Source organism: Fusarium solani (assembly GCF_023522795.1).
Source record: "Fusarium solani strain SB1 chromosome Unknown bctg00000001, whole genome shotgun sequence".
NCBI classification, from domain to species: domain Eukaryota; kingdom Fungi; phylum Ascomycota; class Sordariomycetes; order Hypocreales; family Nectriaceae; genus Fusarium; species Fusarium solani.
This window is the reverse complement of record NW_027072156.1, coordinates 1,373,647-1,389,894: the sequence shown is the minus strand read 5'-3', so window position 1 is coordinate 1,389,894 and position 16,248 is coordinate 1,373,647. Positions and strand designations below refer to the sequence as shown.

The following is a 16,248-nucleotide window of genomic DNA, read 5'->3' as shown; positions in this document are numbered from 1 at the left end:
AACACCTATATCGACGGCTGCATACAACAGCCGTCATGCAACCACCCAATATACAAAACCAATCTCAACAAGCAAAACTCCTCAAAACGCCCTGCCATGCATGCCGCTCGCTTTCCATTGCACCAGTCCAACCGAACAGGGTATACGGTATCAAACCAGAAGCATCAATCCATCCCCTAGACGCCACACCACGCCTAAGCCACCAATCCCTCGTACGCCCTCTCGACAGTCCGGCTTCCCATGCCTGGCACTGTCCTCAGCTGTGCAAGACTCTCGATCCGGCCACCGGCCTCGTCTCCATCCACCAGGTCGAGGTAGTCTACCAGGTCACGGGCCTTCTTGGCGCCGAAGCCGACGAGGCTTCGGATCTGGGTGAGGTCGCGCGAGTTGACAATGTCAAGGAGCTGCTGCGTGCGAGGAGACGCAGGGCCCTCATCATCACCAGAGAGGAGGGACTTTGTGTTCAGAGCCTTCACCTTGAGCTTGCGAGACTTGGACTTGGTACGGGCACCCTCCTCCTCGTCCACATCAGCCTCGGCGGTTTCATAGTCGCCATCGGCATCATCGTAGACGGGCCTTCGCTTCCTGCGGGGAGACTCTCGATGCTCAGAACCCGAGTGAGCACCACCATTCAACCGCGTCCGTAGCCTCTCAATCTTGCTGATGAGCTTTGCCTGTCCTGGGAAGAAGGGCAGAGCCATCTCGTACATCTTCAGGGCGGCCGCGTCCTCACCCCGTTCCTTGTGCTGCCGAGCAGCCAGCAGGAACCTCAGTCCATCCGACTTGGCGTCATCCCGCCACTCCTCACTGTCAATCCGCCTCTCCAAAGCCTCCAGGCGCTTCTGAACCGCCTCGCTAATCTCAGGCTGGACTGGAGGTGGCGGTTGAGCATCCTTCTCAGCCGCCACACGCGCGGCGAGGATCTCGCTGACCTTCTTCTCAACCATGGCCTCGATCTGAGCCGCAGACACCGTGATGGATGCCGGGGCTGTTGGCCTTGAGATCTTACTAGGCCTTACGAGAGTCTCATTCTCAGAGGGTCGCTTGGTTGGGTTGGTCCGGCGAGACAGGTTGGAGCTCACAAGAGGACGAGTGGCAGGTGCCGGCTTCGTCTTGTCCGTGTAGACGCTAAAGGCCTTGACGGGCTTGTTGGCCTCGGCAGCCTTGTTCGCCTCGGCGGCCTTGGTAGCGATATTGCCATTGTGAACATTGTGGACGTTGGCAAGAGGTCGCAACGGCTGGCGCTGGACGTTGGAACCAGACAAGTTGGAGTTCGTCCTAGGAACTTGCTTGTAGACAATCTCGTTCTCAATCTCCCGGACTTCGATGCGCTTCGCGCGGGAGCTGACGTTGAGACTGCTGAGGGTATCGAGGTGGTAGCTTCGCAGAGGAGCGAGGTTCAGAATCATGACTGTGATGCCATTGTTCTGGCCCAAAGACAAGATGCGAGTCATCTTGGACTCCCGGTACGGAATTCTTCGGTCACCGCGGCCGATGGCATCAATACACTGGCTCAGGACGAAGAGACTCTTGTTGATGGCGGCAGATTCCACCAGTCTCTCCTTTCCATTGTCAGTGCGACGGTTGTCCTCAGATCCAGCCAAGTCAATGGCCGACGCTGTGCTCTCCCGAACCATATTTCCGGTCGTCTGCGTCAGCTTGACGCGGAGGATGGCGTGGCTACGACTGCTGTGGGCATTGAGCTTGGTGGCTGCCGTGACGCGGTTGTTGTTGGCCTCGATGTACATCTTCTCAAAGTCCTTGAGGTCCTCGCATGCTCGCTCCGACAGACCGACCACGACCGTCCTGCCATTGGCCTCAGCTCGCAGCGGCAGCCCAGTAGGCGTCCGCTTCTCAGGAGGCTCGAGGAGGTCGTAGACCTTGTCGTTGTAGATCTCGTAGTACGACAGGGCAACCTGGACGGTTGTCTCACCCTGCGAGTCCTTCATCATCTTCTTGCCTCTCCTGAACACATTGCTGAGCAGCCGGGGAATCACCCCTCGGTCGGCCAGCTTCAGACCGCCTCGCATCGTGTGCGTCTTTCCCGTTCCGGTGACACCGTAGGCGAATATCGTGACATCGTAGCCTTGGAAAAGAGACTTGAGGTGTGGCGCCACTGCTCAAGTCAACACACGACACGATACAAGCAAAAACAAGAACTATTAGCTTTTTTAGAGCGCACCTTCAGCAGTAAACAGACCCTCCTGGTTGACGTTCTGGTCGTAGACGCCATTGAAGGCGAACGAGAACTCCTCGCCATTGTTCTTTGGGTTGGGGATCTTGACAATGGTGTTTGGCGCGCCAGGCTCCGCGCTGTCTGCCCTGACAATGATCTCCTTCTCGAGCTCCTTCTCGAGCAGCGGCCGTATCCTGGCTACAACGCGGACACTCATGGCTTCGGATGGATTGGTCGACAGGGACGGGTGCGGGTGATAGCGTAAGGTGGTATAAGGAAGCAAGGAAGAAGCAGAGCTTGTTTTGAGATGGGCGGTTGTCAGCCTACGGATCTGGCCGCATGGGAAAATTAGTGAAGATTGCTATTGCTAGGATCCTTCGCACGTCCGTTGCGGTCAGCGTTGACATGCTGGGGTAGCAACCTCGCTTGCAATATACACTACGGTTGGCACGACAACGAGTGCACGTGACGCGGGAAAAGCCGCTAGCATCATTCAGAGTTGGACATGGGATATGCTTCACATGAGATATACCCAGCTCTTGCGAGCTCATATCCCACCACAATGCGAGGCCAATTGCCGCTGCTAAGGACGGCGCGTGGCCTGCGACTCCTGCGGCCGACGCTGCCACCGCCGTCGTACGTCTGCACCCAGTGCCGGGCGATCCAGATCAGCGCCGCCCCGAGCACCGAGACGCCCAAGGCCGGCGCTGATGCTTTCGGAGCTCTGGAGACGAGGGATCCCGCCGGTATGCCACGCCATTGAGGTGCTATGCAGTAAAATTTCTAACCGGAATCGGCTGCAGATGCTCGATTCGAGGTCCTCGGCGCTCCATACTCGCTGCTGTCGGTGACGCTGTCGGCGTCGCAGAAGCTGTACACTCGGAGGGGCACACTGGTTGCTGTCGCCGGCAAGCCTGATAGTGTAGGCAATTACCTGCCGGGAAGAGAATAGAATGGCTGTTAACTATCCCCAGGCTCAATCCACGCTGTCAATCTTGAATCCCGCTACACGAGCCTTTTTCGGAGTCCCGTTCCTTTATCAGCGCATTTCGGCTACGACGCCCATCACGGCATTGATCGCAACCAAGTCGCCCACGACCACTTTTACGGTTCTTCACCTCGATGGAACGACAGACTGGATGGTTTCTCAGCGGAATGCGCTGCTCGCCTGGACCGGACACACACTCTCTCCCTCGGCGCGCCTCCAGACCGGACTCACGCTGGCGCATTGGGGTAACACCCATCTGACCGGGCGAGGACTTGCTGCTCTGTCAGCGCCGGGACAGATCTACGAGCTCACGTTGAAGGAGGGCGAGGAGTTTGTGGCGCATCCCGGCAGTGTCGTTGCCTACACGGTGGGAAGACATCCCCCGCAGCCTTTCCGGTTCAAGAGCAACAGCCTGAGGATCCAGGTCCCCTCGCTGTCGAGGTGGATCCCGGAAGCCGAGTGGATGAAGACTGTCCGCAGCTCGGAGGCTTACAAGTTCTTGGCACGGGCACTCTACAGCTTGCGCACGGCGACTCGGAGGACCATCTGGGGCGACCGGCTGTTTCTGCAGTTCCACGGGCCGAGCCGGATCCTCATGTCGAGCCGAGGGGTGCGCGCCTCTGACGTGCTCACCAACAGACAGGTGGATGAGATTGCTGATGCTCCTGCCGGTGTGCTTGCGCAGGCGTTGGAGCTGACCAACAAGCCGAAGCTGTCAGACGGATCTGCGTCCAAGACTTCTTCTGTCGAGTCTGCCAAGCAGGGTGAGGCGACAGGTATTCATGTTACACCGGCTGAGAAGGATGGCAAGGTCAAGTTCGAGGATGACAAGGACCTCAAGGAGTTTATCCGATGAGAGTGAGAGAGAGAGTAGAAAAGTAACAAGTGATATTGAGGATACGAGAAAGGAGGCAGGCATACAAGCAAGGCCTTTGATATCATCTGCCATGTACCATTACCGATTCATAGAGAATAAGCCCATTGCGTGTGTATCAATATCAAAAGGTCATGATGACTTGCGGAATAGGGTAAATGGACTGTCTTGCAGCTTTGGGGGATCCTGGTTGATGCAGCTGCAGCTGATGACATTATCTTGTTACCCACTCAAGGATAAGAAGAAAAGTCTCCAAGAGGATAAAAAGTTGCCGAAATTATTAATCTGTAAGTGAGAGTGAGGATGGCCTTTGAAGCATTCGGCGTATTCAGGTTCCCCACTCGGATCCGAGCGGGCTATTTTACCCGGAACACGGATACGTACCTACCACGTTCATGACCGACTCTCTTGTATCAAAAGAAAGACAAGCGTAGTTTTGTATTGTTTTGTAAGCTTCAGAGATTATGCAATGGAGCATCTCCTTGCGTGAGGCCTTCTATTGGTTGATCTCGACACGTTTCTGGCCTAGTTTCCTTCTTCGCGACTCGGCCTTTCGCTCTTTGCTCCTGGAGCCGAGAGTTGTTTTCAGCCCTACAGAGGATTTTCTGGGGTGTAGTTTTTGGTGGTGAAGAGCTCTGGTCTGAGTACCTAGAGCCTCGGTTCGATGATTGCTTGTGTTTATTCGTTAATAAAGAGCCTTTGTCTGTATACTTGATCATGTATCTACTCTTCTCCCCGGCCTTTAATCACACCACGTCCTTAAACCCGAAGCCATAAAACGGAATTACACCCATCACTTCATCAAGTAAACCCGATCGAGTCATAGATGGGGGGTGGAGAGAGCCCAGGAGACAATTCCCCGGCCCTTGGAGTTAACTTCTGACCGAGCCGAGCGGGAGATGGGAGTCCACACGCACCCACTTCCCACCCCCGGCTCCACGGCGATCCTGGGGGCCTGGGTCCCCTTGTGCGAGGTGCGCGAGACCGAGAGCAGCTGGATTGTGAATTGTTGATATATATTTGTTACGCCTCTTCAAGGCTTGATGGTGTGTTGATCTCATACCATCTCATCTCATCTACTGGCATCTCGAGTTGACCTCTGCCAGACTAATCAGAGCATAAACAACAAACACCAGCGAAATCATCTCCTCTAACCAAACAATAACCTCCTCCCCTTACAAAACAGCAGCTATGCCCGGTTCAACAATCTCATCGTCCTCCGAGACGGTCAACGAAAAAGCCTCTATCAAAAACACGGAAAAGCCAGACCCCCAACCCTACGCCAGCACATCCCTCCAAATCATCCCCTCCCAAAATGACGACGCCAACGCAAATGTCCACCCAGAGCCCTCCAACGCGGCTGAGGCCGACATCGAAAAGGCCCAGCCAGCTCCTCCAGGTCCGCCTCCCGGCATGGCGCCCGCCGACTTCCCGGATGGCGGACTAGAAGCTTGGCTTGTCGTCTTTGGAGGGTGGTGTTCGCTGTTTTGCACGTTTGGACTTATAAACTGTGTTGGTGTCTTTCAAAAGTATTACCTTTCTGGTCCTCTCAGGGGGTACAATAGCTCTACCGTGAGCTGGATTCTATCAGTCGAGGTCTTTTTCATGATCTTTTGTGGTGCCATTGTATGTCCTCCTCTCCCCTTACTCTTATATCTTGCTAACTCCTTCAGTTTGGCCGACTCTTTGATATCTACGGCCCCAAGTACCTCCTCTACCTTGGTACCATCGCCTACGTCTTCGGCCTCATGATGATATCCCTCTCGACATCGTACTACCAAATCTTTCTCTCCCAGTCCATCGTGGCCGCCATCGGCTCCAGCGCTGTTTTCAATGCCAGCATGTCGTCTCTCGTCACTTGGTTCTTCCGTCGCCGCGCCGCCGCCTTTGGCATCATGGTCTCTGGTTCGTCCCTTGGCGGTGTCGTCCTGCCCATCATGATGGACAAGATGATCAAGGAGGTTGGATTTCCCTGGATGATGCGCACGATGGCCTTCATGTTCTTGTTCTTGCTTGGCATCTCTTGCCTGACTGTCAAGTCCCGTCTGCCTCCTCGCCCGAAGCCATTCGTCTTTATGGAGTACATCAACGGCCTTCGAGAGCCTCGCATGGCCATCACCGTCATTGGATTCTTCTTCTTCATGTGGGGCATGTTTCTCCCCTTCAACTATGTCCTCCTCCAGGCTGAGGCTGCGGGAATGTCTCCGACTCTGATCCCCTACCTGCTGCCTATCCTGAACGCTGTGAGGTGAGTTGTCCTGAGTTCCATCGACTGTAAGCCTTTACTAACTCAATCTTAGCATCCTGGGCCGTATCATTCCCGGCATCATCGCCGACAAGCTTGGTCGATACAACGTCATGATCTTCATCACCTTCATCTCGGGCCTCTTCTGTCTGTGCATCTGGATCCCCGTCAAGGATACGGCCGGCATTCTCGTCTTTGCCATCATCTTTGGCTTCTCCTCGGGAGGTTACATCAGCTTGGCGCCCACACTCATCGCTCAAATCTCCGACATTCGTCAGATTGGCACACGCGTTGGTGCTGCTTTTGCCCTCCAGTCCTTCGGTGCTCTGACGGGCAGCCCCATCGGCGGTGCCATCGTCTCGGCCCAGAATGGCGACTATCTGGGTCTGCAACTGTTCTGCGGTGTTGCCATGCTCATTGGCTGTGTTGCGGTTGTCGCTGCTCGCTATGTGCAGGTCGGCTTCAAGATGGTCAAGATTTGATCTCTCCTCATTTCTTGGACATGCACAAATTGGACAAGTCTTTAATGGTCATTATTGTACAGAGGAATAGGTTGTATATGGTTCGGAACAACACAGCACGGCGCTGGCTTTGGTTACACATGTGTCATGAAAACAAAATGGGCGTGGAAAGGGAGGGCTAGATACCCAGTACAGGATAGAGACGGGCAAGTTGATTCTTGCATATAATATGATGGAATACGTGTTAGAATGTGAGTGCACTAGTGACTATGCTTTTGGTTGTGGTAGCTGGACAGATAGCATGGATACCATCGAGTTTCCAGACCAAGTAGGCTTATCTGGCATTTAACATGTTGAAGCTATCATCAAAGTCAGCAAAGAACTACAAAGAGTTGCTGATGTAAATGGATTGAACAAGAAATGAATTCTCAGGATGTAGATATTGTGAGCGTTGGAATCATTAAAATTCATAAACAGCCTCTGACTCGGTAGATCATCATAGAATAAGGGGGAGTGAAAGGGAATTGGGAATCAAGCTAATACGTACCAATTCACGAGATCAGAGCAACTTATGACTGCAAATAGAAAACTAGAGAAACTTTTCTGGTCAGCAACAAAGACAACCATAATGATAGAACATTTCACGTGTTGGGGGCAGGTGATCAGGATGTAGATATTGTGAGCGTTGGAATCATTAATTCATAAACAGCCTCTGACTCGATGAATCATCATAACAAGGGGATGTAAATAGAAAAGAATAAAGATGGAACATACCATGATCCAAGAGTTCAGACTCTTGTAGCTGTGAGTGTACAGTCAAGAAAGACACCTGAACTGGGTTAGCAACTGCCAAGGATAGCAATCAAAACGGTTCATTGAAAGGATGGGTGCTCAGGATGTAGATATTGACGAGTGTTGTAATCATTAAGATCATAAACAGCCTCTGACTCCTTGAATCATCATAGCAGGGAGGGGGAATGGTAATGTTGAAGGGAGTGTCGGGATATGTAAACGTACCTTGGAAGCAACCTGTCTTGTCCAAGCGTGAGTAGGCATAGTCTCAGAGCCGCACATGGAACAAAACAAAACTCCAATTCTCTAGTGTAGCACCTCTTCTTCGCCCAGAAGAGTTATGTACAATCGCTTCCGTCCCGCTCGCCCGCTTGCCGTGCTCATTGGCTACCGGCAATAGTCGCGTTGACGGGGTTAACCTCGAATCCGTACTTCTCCTTGAGGCGCTCTGCCCTCCGCTCGTCGTATCCGGGGGGTTGGATACCTGCTGCTGTGAGAATGGGATCATGGCTACCGTCGTGCGCGACTTACCTCGGCCCTCGCCAATCTCCGAGATGGTCTGCTCAAGCGGCAATCGAGTCGTCCGTCGGAACGTCTCCTTGCGCTCGAAAGTATCGTCCTCCTTCTTGAAGGTGTCGTATCGGTTGCCAAGGTAGTAGAACATGCCCTGGAAAACACCAATGGACGCACCCAGGCCCACGACGACGGGCATTCTCCTCGCTGCTGCATGTCAGATGTGACTTCTCGTACGAATTGGATATCGGAAACCGTACAGGGAAGACCGAGGACAGCACCCATCATGAAACCACCAAAGCCGGCCGACCAGGGATCGTTCTCCTCGCGGAGGTTCATGGCGGTTCGGGAAAAGAAGACGTAGGCGGCGGGAGCGGCAGCTAGACGACCCAATTAGCACCCCTGATGGACCAATTGACAAGCTCAAGACGTGGAATGCATACTGGCGAGGCCAATGATGGGGGCGCCGCGGGTAAAGACGCTCAGGGCGCCGACGTTTGTCTTTGCCAGGGCGTTGCGGATCGAGGCGATGAAGAGACCACTGGCACCGCCGACGAGGCCGGCCTTGGCGGTGTCGTCGAGGACATCGTAGGGCTTGAAGACGGTGTCGGGCTCAAAGTGAGCCCGGGGAGTCGAGCGCTTCGGGAGCTCCATGGCGGTTCTGGCTGGCGTCGAGGGGATGCGAGAGCTGTTTTGATTCTTTGGCCTGAGGTTGAAGCCGAGCTCCCAAGTCTGGAGGATTCAAGAGTGCCTCCACTGAAACACGTGATGTTGGTCATTCAATTGCCTTGTCATGATTGGTCAGGTGTCAGGGAGCGAATTTGCAGAGGCCGGTCGGTACGTACCTCTGACAGTGCCCCACCATCAACGACCTCAGTGAGAAAAATCCGCCGTCAAGACAGACTCACTGAGTTTGTCTCTTGCTAAATTCTAATCGAGTTTTCTGACTCGTTTATCAAGGTCTTTATATATGCTTTGAAAGACCATCACTTTGTTTAGTCGTTTCATAAGTTTTGCCCTCGAAAGAAACGCCCTGAACTTCAACGTACGACAATTGCAGCCTTTGAAAAGCTCCCGTATAAGAGGATTGCAGCTCTTACACGTCACTCAAGCTGTCGAACCTAATTCAGGCCTCGCAAACCCAGAACATCAGATTCCTCAACTTGAGCTTACTTCCTTTACGAAAACTTGATTACCCTTTTATAAACTCACCTGAACCCTTTGGACGACCTTCGCCTTGAACAGTATTCCAGGCCTTTTTTCACCTGGAGGAGGAGGTAAAATGTCTGCCATGGACACAGATTCATCAGAGAGGCCTCCCGTGGACCAAGAGGCCAAAGAAGTGAGCGAAGAAACCAAGACCGCCGTACCCTCAGAAGCTTCAGTCCTTCCCCAAAAGCGACCCGCCGAAGATGACGCTCCCCCCATGTCCAAGAACGCCCTCAAGCGCCTGAGGAAGCAGCAAGAGTGGGAGGCCGGCAAGGAGGACCGCAAGCAGAAGCGCAAGGAGAACCGCCAGGCCCGCCGCGTCCGCAAGCGCGAGGAAAAGGCCGCCCTCGTGGCCCAGGGCATCGATCCGGACGCCCAGAAGACCCAGAAGCCCCCCTCGGTCAGCGTCCCCGTCTCGCTCATCTTTGACTGCGACTTTGAGCAGTACATGATGGACAAGGAGCTCGTGTCGCTCGGGAGCCAGATCACCAGGTCGTACTCGGAGAACAAGAATGCTCGTTTCCGCACGCACATGTTTGTTTCTGGGTGGAACGGGAAGCTGGCTGCGCGTTTCCATGAGGTGCTGGAGGACAAGCACAAGAACTGGAAGGGCATTGATTTCCTCGAAGGAGACTTTATTGCTTGCGCTGAGGCAGCACGCAAGAAGATGCAGGAAAATGGCGGCAAGATGATCGACCCCCTGCAAAAGAGCCTTGACGAAAAGATCCCCTGGGAGAGGGACGAGAGGGACCCCTTCCCCATGCCCGACCCTGAGCCTGAGCCGCGAGAAGAGTACAAGGACATTGTGTACCTATCCTCCGACTCCCCGTACACGCTCGAGCGGCTTGAGCCCAACACGAGCTACGTCATCGGCGGGCTCGTCGACAAGAACCGCGAAAAGGGCCTGTGCTACAAGCGGGCGCGGCAGCTTGGCATTCGGACCGCTCGGCTGCCCATCGGCCAGTACATGGTGATGGCGAGTCGGCAGGTGCTCGCCACGAACCACGTCGTCGAGATCATGCTCAAGTGGCTCGAGTACGAGAACTGGGGTGACGCATTCCTTAGCGTTATCCCCAAGCGAAAGGGAGGACAGCTGAGGCAGCAAGAGGGTGCTTCAGGGGACGTGGACGAAGATGAGGGCGAGGAGGGCGAGGGCGAAGCTCACGAGCCTGTCCCTGAAGAGGAGACCGAGGAAGCTGCTTCAAAGCCATAGAGCCTATATTATACCATGTGCGCCAGCCAATTTACATAAATACCAAGTCTACCGCATGTGTACAGTGTCATGACATCAGTCCAGCCGTTCATATCTGTTCAAAACTCCATACTGGTATCCTCGCGCTCCCGCTTGACCTTGACATCCTTCTCATCCTTCATTAGCCCATTGACAAAGTGTCTAAACTGCTCGATATACGGCTTCAAGCTCGTCTTTTCCCAATCCGCCGTGCTTTTGTTGGCTTCCTCATCCTCATCACCCTTCCAAGCGTCAATCTCTGCCAGGAGGCCCTGAACCGTAGGTACGCCTAGGGGATCAAAGTCCTCGAGGTTCTTGGTGTTGATGGGTACACAAACGCGGCCTGTTCCGGGGTGGACGACAAAGGGACTCTTGAGCAAATGGTTGAGCTTCTTGCTGACTTCGATATCCAGTCGAGGATAGGTGTACTCCAGGACAATGTCCTGCTTGGCTTCCAGGAGTTGCCTGGCGTCGAGGTTCTTGCTGGCGCCCGACTTGGCCACGGCATCAATGTCGGCCCATTTTGACGCCGAAGCACGGCCAGGAGCAGCATCCCACTTTCTTCGGAGAGACTCGTTGAGATTTTGGTTGGGAAGGAGTTGTAGCAACTTCTCGGCCTGTTCAGTGGAAGCCCAAGGGTCCTGTACATCGAGGACATCCTCTTGGAAGTGAGTCTTGAGAATCTCCAAACTTCGTCTAAAAGGTGTTAGTAAACATTCTTCCAGTGGTTAAGGTCAAACTTACGCCAGGTGAGGGTGTAGCGGTCTCCTCACATTAACCTTCTTCCCACTCTGAGCACCTCCCTTGACCACCTCGAGATAACCTGCAATCGCCCTCCTCTTCTGGTCATCCATGCTCCGAACTTTCTTGTCGCACACCCAAGCGTGAGCGCCTCTTCGACCCGAGTACACCCACATGATGTGCTTAAAGCCAAAGTCCTCCCGCAGCGCGGCGTCGAGGACCTTGATCGCCATGGTCATGAACTGCCAGCACTTGTTGCAGATGTTGGCCTTGTCACAGCACGTTCGCACATCGTCGTAGTCTGTCAAATCGATATCGAAGCAGAGTTCCTTGGCGAGGGGTTTGAAACCGGACGACTTGACGAGGGTCTTGCGGTCGCGAGGGTTGGTGGTGTAGACGGGGCCGATTTCGAAACGAGAGGGCATCAACCGTAGGACGTCCTTGCGAAGCCTGCCGATACAGCGTTAGAGTACAAGTTTTAGTGGTAGTAGATAACATACATGTCGGCTGTAGGGAAAGACTGGTATCGAAGGTAGGCATCGTTCGAAAGGGTAAAGGCGAATTCTCGGTTGCCAAAGTCGTTGGTAGGGGTAGGGCTGTGGTTGAGCCACTGGAAGAGGTATCGCCAAGGGAATAGTCGCTGGTAGAAACTGCGCATGACTTCTGGATCTGAAGCCCTCATGGACATGACATCACTGGCCAACAGTTAGTCTACCTCGCCAGGGTTCAAGAATATTGATGCGCTCACGCTGGCCCTGAAGCAACCTGTGAGCTCTCCTGTGGAGGCGCAGAGCTGGGAAACTCGTCATCCGAATCCACATCGTCAAACAAATCCTCGAGCTGCTTGACATCCTTCTTGGTGTCTTCAGCATCAGCCATGTTGGCATTAGCTTCCGGTGCTGGCGGCGCTGTTCCATTGGAGATGCCCGTCTCTTCCACTGGCTCGTCCTTAACGTTGGCTGGAGATGACATGACAGGCTTCTTGGAGAAATTAAGATCTCGGCTCCTCTTCGACGTCTTTCGCTGTACGAGTCGACCAATATCGTATCGAATTGAGATTCCAGGCGGCGTTGCTCGTCGTCGTAGTGATGCTAGGAAGATTATGTGGGCGAGGGGTGGAACGCGCCGGGACGCGTCTTTGCGCGTAAAGCGATTTCCACATTGGGTCTAGGTACGTACCTCACACTTCCATTGATCTGCCACGGCAACGTTCAACTGGCTATCATTTCCAGGAGTTGATATATTGAACTAAGGTACCTAGTGTCCCTCGAAGCTCGGTAGGCTCCATATTCTCGTAGCTTTTTGTCAAATTATAAAGCAATGGGGTGTCCCTGGAATAACTCGACTGTACAGGGGGTTCAGCTTGAGGAGGAACAACTCCAGCAGAGCAGCTGCATTTATCAAAGGTCCAAGGCTTTTGTCCAGTCTATTCATGGGTATTGTCCAATTATGTAAATCCGCTTCTCTATATATCTACTCAACCTCCTCAATCTTCTTGATCACTTCACCACCCAACCTCGCAATCTCCAATAGCACCGCCTTGCGGTTTACCTCGACAACGTCGTCATCCTCGCCGGCAACCTTGTTGAAGTTGTATGGCAGACCAACGCGGAACTTTTGCTGTTGCAGCTTCGGGTTCCAGATGGCGCCAATGACAGCGTCGTCATCCTCGCCATTGTTCGTCCCCCGGAAGAACACGAGTGTGTCCTGGTACGCCCGCTGTAGCTCCTGCATGAGAACATCGACGGGGTGAGCTCGGATAGGTAGAGGTGCGCGACCCGTGCGATCATCGAGGTTCTTGAATTGGGAGTGGCGGCGGGCAGATGGGTCAGAAGCAGCTTCTCGGAGAATGGAGCGAATGGCCTTGCGGGAGAGGTGAAAGAGGACATCGTAGTCTTCGAGGGAGGTATCAAAGAGCTGAGAGACATCAAGATGGTACCCCTCATCCTTGACAAGTTTGCAAGCAGCCTTGGCAAGGCGCGTCATGCGCGAAGCGACGAGCTTGGAGGGACCGTTGCGAGTGTACGCAAGGCCAGAAGGATCATTGGAGGTGGCAACGATCATGACGGTGTGGTTCATGTTAGGGTCTCGCTTCCGCCAGGTTTCAAGCTCCTTGTGAATCGTGGAACGATCATCGTTGGTCAGCTCCTCAGCCGAGTCGACAATCAAGGGCTCATCACGCCAGTCCCAGCGGGAGAGGAAGGTCAGAGTTCGTAGGAAGCCAGTCGAAACACTTGAGGGTGCCCGCCAGGGGTAAGGCTGGAGGAAGACGTGCAGAACAAAGAGCTCAATAAGCTCCTCACTGATGTGACCTGAAAGCTTGTGACAGTTGAACCAGTGCTTAACCAAGCGAATGGTCTGCGATAGAGAGTGAAGTCTCGTGCAGAAAGTCGAGATGGTTTGCGTATGAATAGGCAGGGTTGTGAAAAGCCAGTTAAACCTGGCGAAAGCAGCTTCTGACTCTTCGCGAACATGCTGGTCCAGGGTCTTGTTCTTGATCTGGCGCTCCAACAGGGTCTCCTCCAGGTCGCAGTGGATTCTCAGCCGGAAGGATGCGCCAGAGTCATACACGATATCGAGGTAAGCCAGATTTTCAATGCCGATCTCCTGGTTCTCTCGGCCGAGATAGGTCGTAATGTTGTCTTTGGCAGCAGTGAGTCGCCTGTCAAAGTCGAGAAGGAACTCAATCTTGGCTTCCTGGATCGCAATGAGGTTCTCTGGCCATCGGCTTGAGGCCTCGAAGTAAAGGTTCACATCGATAGGCTCAATAGTTCCCTGGTGGAACCCAGGCATCGGGGCGTCGATCGAGGCATAGCGGGCAGCTGGCGAGACTGGTGAAAGCTGGCGAATCTGCAGTGGCAAGTCCTCTAGATTCCGGATATCATGCTCAAGAGTCTGGAACGCCCGTCGAGCTGCATCAAATGCCTCCTTATCCATGTGAGACAAGGTGATGACGTTGGAGAAGCCGGCGCCAAAAGGAGTAATCTCTTCCTTGACAATCTTGAGGTGTCGCTTCAAGATATGGGCAGTAATCTCCTCACAAATCTGGAAAGGGACCTTGCTTGTCCATTCGATACACTCGAGGATACTGCCATCCTTGAACCTGCGCAGCTCAGCCTTCTCACCCCAGAATTGCCGGAATCGCGCAGCGTCCTTTTGCTCCTCTGCGGGAGGACCATGCTCCATTTGGCGAGCCATCTGGGCAAACTCGAACATGACCCCAAAAAGGACCTTGTCCGAATCTGAAGGGTGGAAGGAGCTCAATGACCATCCCTTTCTTGAGGGCAGCTGGAAATGCACAAGCTGGGCTCGAGTGCCGTAGGCCTTCTTGAGAATCTTGTGCGCCTCCAGGCTGAAATCCCAGGCAGGGCCTCTGCGGTCAGGAGATTTGGAAGCCTTTGAAATATCCTGGGTCTTGATCTCGAAGATTGCGTCAAAGGTCTGCAAAGGCGCATCCGACTTAACAATAAAAGTCGGCTCAAACTTGTCGGCGGCTTCGTCGGCGAGAAGATCGGTGGTCGACTTGGCGTGCATCTGCAAAAGACTTGCTGACCAGGGGCTCATCTTGGACAGAACATTAAGCTCTCGTACCGGGTCGTACATGACCGGGCCAGACTCTTTGACAGTATCGGGGCTTATCTTGGAAGATCCAAAGACAAAGGCCTTCTTGTTGAAGTCGGTGGTTGAAAGGAACTGAACAGCAGCCTTGAACAACTCGGTGCTGCTCAACGACGTCGACAGTGCTGCTTGACCGTTTCGGCCGCCCATTTGAAGCAAGAGAGCGATCATTATCGACCACTCAAAATGTCCAAAGCCACCCTGAGATACGGAGCTTCCAAAACCTCTCTGCTGCAGCCAGATCCTGCCGAGGACACAGGCATCAGGGAAAGCCGGGCACTCGTTCTTGGCGTGTGTGAGAACTCGCAGGTATGAGATGAATGTCTCCTCTGCCTTGAGGGTAGAGTTGTAAAAGGGGGTGCTCAATTGGGTCTTCTTGTCGTCGGTTTCGCCGCTCTTGTTGTTATTTGAGGCCGGGAGGAGCTTTGACTTGGGGAAGAGTCCATCAGGGGCGCAAGGAATAACTCGAATGACATAGGGTGACTTTGGTGCCTTTGCCTTTTTCTTAGAAGCCTTGCCCTTTGACTCTTTGGGCTCCTCCTCTTCCTCGGGCTTGGGTCGAAGAGTGAGCACGGGCAGGAGAGAATTCTCATTGAGAAGTTCAAAACCAAGGTCCATCTCTGTACCCAACTCTTTCTTGACGTGCGCAGCGACATAGGCAATGTAGTATGCTCGACGGTAAAAGTATCGCATGCTTGTGTAGTCCTTTTCCTGGAACATGGCCTTGGGCATCTGAATCACCATGTCGATACCGAATTGGGCCTGGGTTTTGATCATGGTCTTTGCGACGTAGCTACCGACGACATTGTACTGAGCCGGCTTGGCAAATGATAGCTTGTAAGGTGCATCCTTGGCGGGCCTCGGCTCGGGATAGGGAACGACGACGCGGTGTTTCTTCTCGAAGCTGGCTGTAGCTTCGGCAATCTGGAAAATGTGTTAGTTCTAAACTCGCTAATAGGTTCGAGTGAACGAACAGGCACAGCATCGTGAGGAGGCGCAGAGTCGATAGCTTCCTTAAGGCGATGCAGATGCGCATCAACACCCTTCAATGCCTTGGCATAGTCGAGTTTTGCTTCCTTGAGAAGCTCATCGGTTTGGAGGACGAAGGTGCTGGCAGTTGAGACTCGCGCCGAGCTCCTGGCCTCAAAGTCGATGAGACCATCATGTCTCAGACCGGAGCCGGAATGATCGAGCTTACGCCGTTTCGAACTAGACTCCATGATGACGGGGGAAGTTGTTGCGCCAGCCGAATAATGGCGGTTTCCGTCAAAGAATCGTTGGTGTTGAGACTGCCACTATTTGTCTGCTTGGGTCTGGCAGGTAATTTTTTTTCCTCTGTCTGGCGCATGCGGGGCGATAAGATCCCAATCGGGCTTATCAGAGTGCTTATCGGCGATAGG

At 53.6% G+C, this 16,248-nt stretch overlaps 6 protein-coding genes across 6 annotated transcripts; 3 read left to right on the top strand and 3 right to left on the bottom strand.

The window, feature by feature from the left end:
* Nucleotides 1-194: 194 nt before the first annotated feature.
* MRS44_002536 (uncharacterized protein) lies at nucleotides 195-2,393 on the bottom strand (the record flags this gene model as incomplete). The annotated part of the gene is made up of 2 exons (XM_065622868.1): nucleotides 195-2,116; nucleotides 2,183-2,393. 2 exons carry the CDS (start codon nucleotides 2,391-2,393, stop codon nucleotides 195-197), a joined length of 2,133 nt encoding a protein of 710 aa, XP_065478940.1.
* A 345-nt stretch (nucleotides 2,394-2,738) lies between these two features.
* MRS44_002535 (uncharacterized protein) lies at nucleotides 2,739-4,020 on the top strand (the record flags this gene model as incomplete). The annotated part of the gene is made up of 3 exons (XM_046275163.2): nucleotides 2,739-2,922; nucleotides 2,980-3,098; nucleotides 3,151-4,020. 3 exons carry the CDS (start codon nucleotides 2,739-2,741, stop codon nucleotides 4,018-4,020), a joined length of 1,173 nt encoding a protein of 390 aa, XP_046136644.1.
* Nucleotides 4,021-5,229: 1,209 nt separating this feature from the next.
* MRS44_002534 (uncharacterized protein) lies at nucleotides 5,230-6,765 on the top strand (the record flags this gene model as incomplete). Its single annotated transcript, XM_046278245.2, has 3 exons — nucleotides 5,230-5,664; nucleotides 5,712-6,286; nucleotides 6,339-6,765. 3 exons carry the CDS (start codon nucleotides 5,230-5,232, stop codon nucleotides 6,763-6,765), a joined length of 1,437 nt encoding a protein of 478 aa, XP_046136643.2.
* Nucleotides 6,766-7,916: 1,151 nt separating this feature from the next.
* MRS44_002533 (uncharacterized protein) lies at nucleotides 7,917-8,703 on the bottom strand (the record flags this gene model as incomplete). Its single annotated transcript, XM_065622867.1, has 4 exons — nucleotides 7,917-8,026; nucleotides 8,068-8,256; nucleotides 8,310-8,429; nucleotides 8,493-8,703. The coding sequence occupies 4 exons, from the start codon at nucleotides 8,701-8,703 to the stop codon at nucleotides 7,917-7,919; spliced, it is 630 nt and encodes a 209-aa protein (XP_065478939.1).
* A 628-nt stretch (nucleotides 8,704-9,331) lies between these two features.
* MRS44_002532 (uncharacterized protein) lies at nucleotides 9,332-10,471 on the top strand (the record flags this gene model as incomplete). Its single annotated transcript, XM_046275162.2, has 1 exon — nucleotides 9,332-10,471. The coding sequence occupies one exon, from the start codon at nucleotides 9,332-9,334 to the stop codon at nucleotides 10,469-10,471; it is 1,140 nt and encodes a 379-aa protein (XP_046136641.1).
* Nucleotides 10,472-10,569: 98 nt separating this feature from the next.
* On the bottom strand, nucleotides 10,570-16,068 carry MRS44_002531 (uncharacterized protein; the record flags this gene model as incomplete). The annotated part of the gene is made up of 8 exons (XM_046272022.2): nucleotides 10,570-11,185; nucleotides 11,234-11,680; nucleotides 11,731-11,925; nucleotides 11,979-12,366; nucleotides 12,488-12,528; nucleotides 12,582-12,656; nucleotides 12,708-15,772; nucleotides 15,823-16,068. 8 exons carry the CDS (start codon nucleotides 16,066-16,068, stop codon nucleotides 10,570-10,572), a joined length of 5,073 nt encoding a protein of 1,690 aa, XP_046136640.2.
* Between the last annotated feature and the right edge of the window lie 180 nt (nucleotides 16,069-16,248).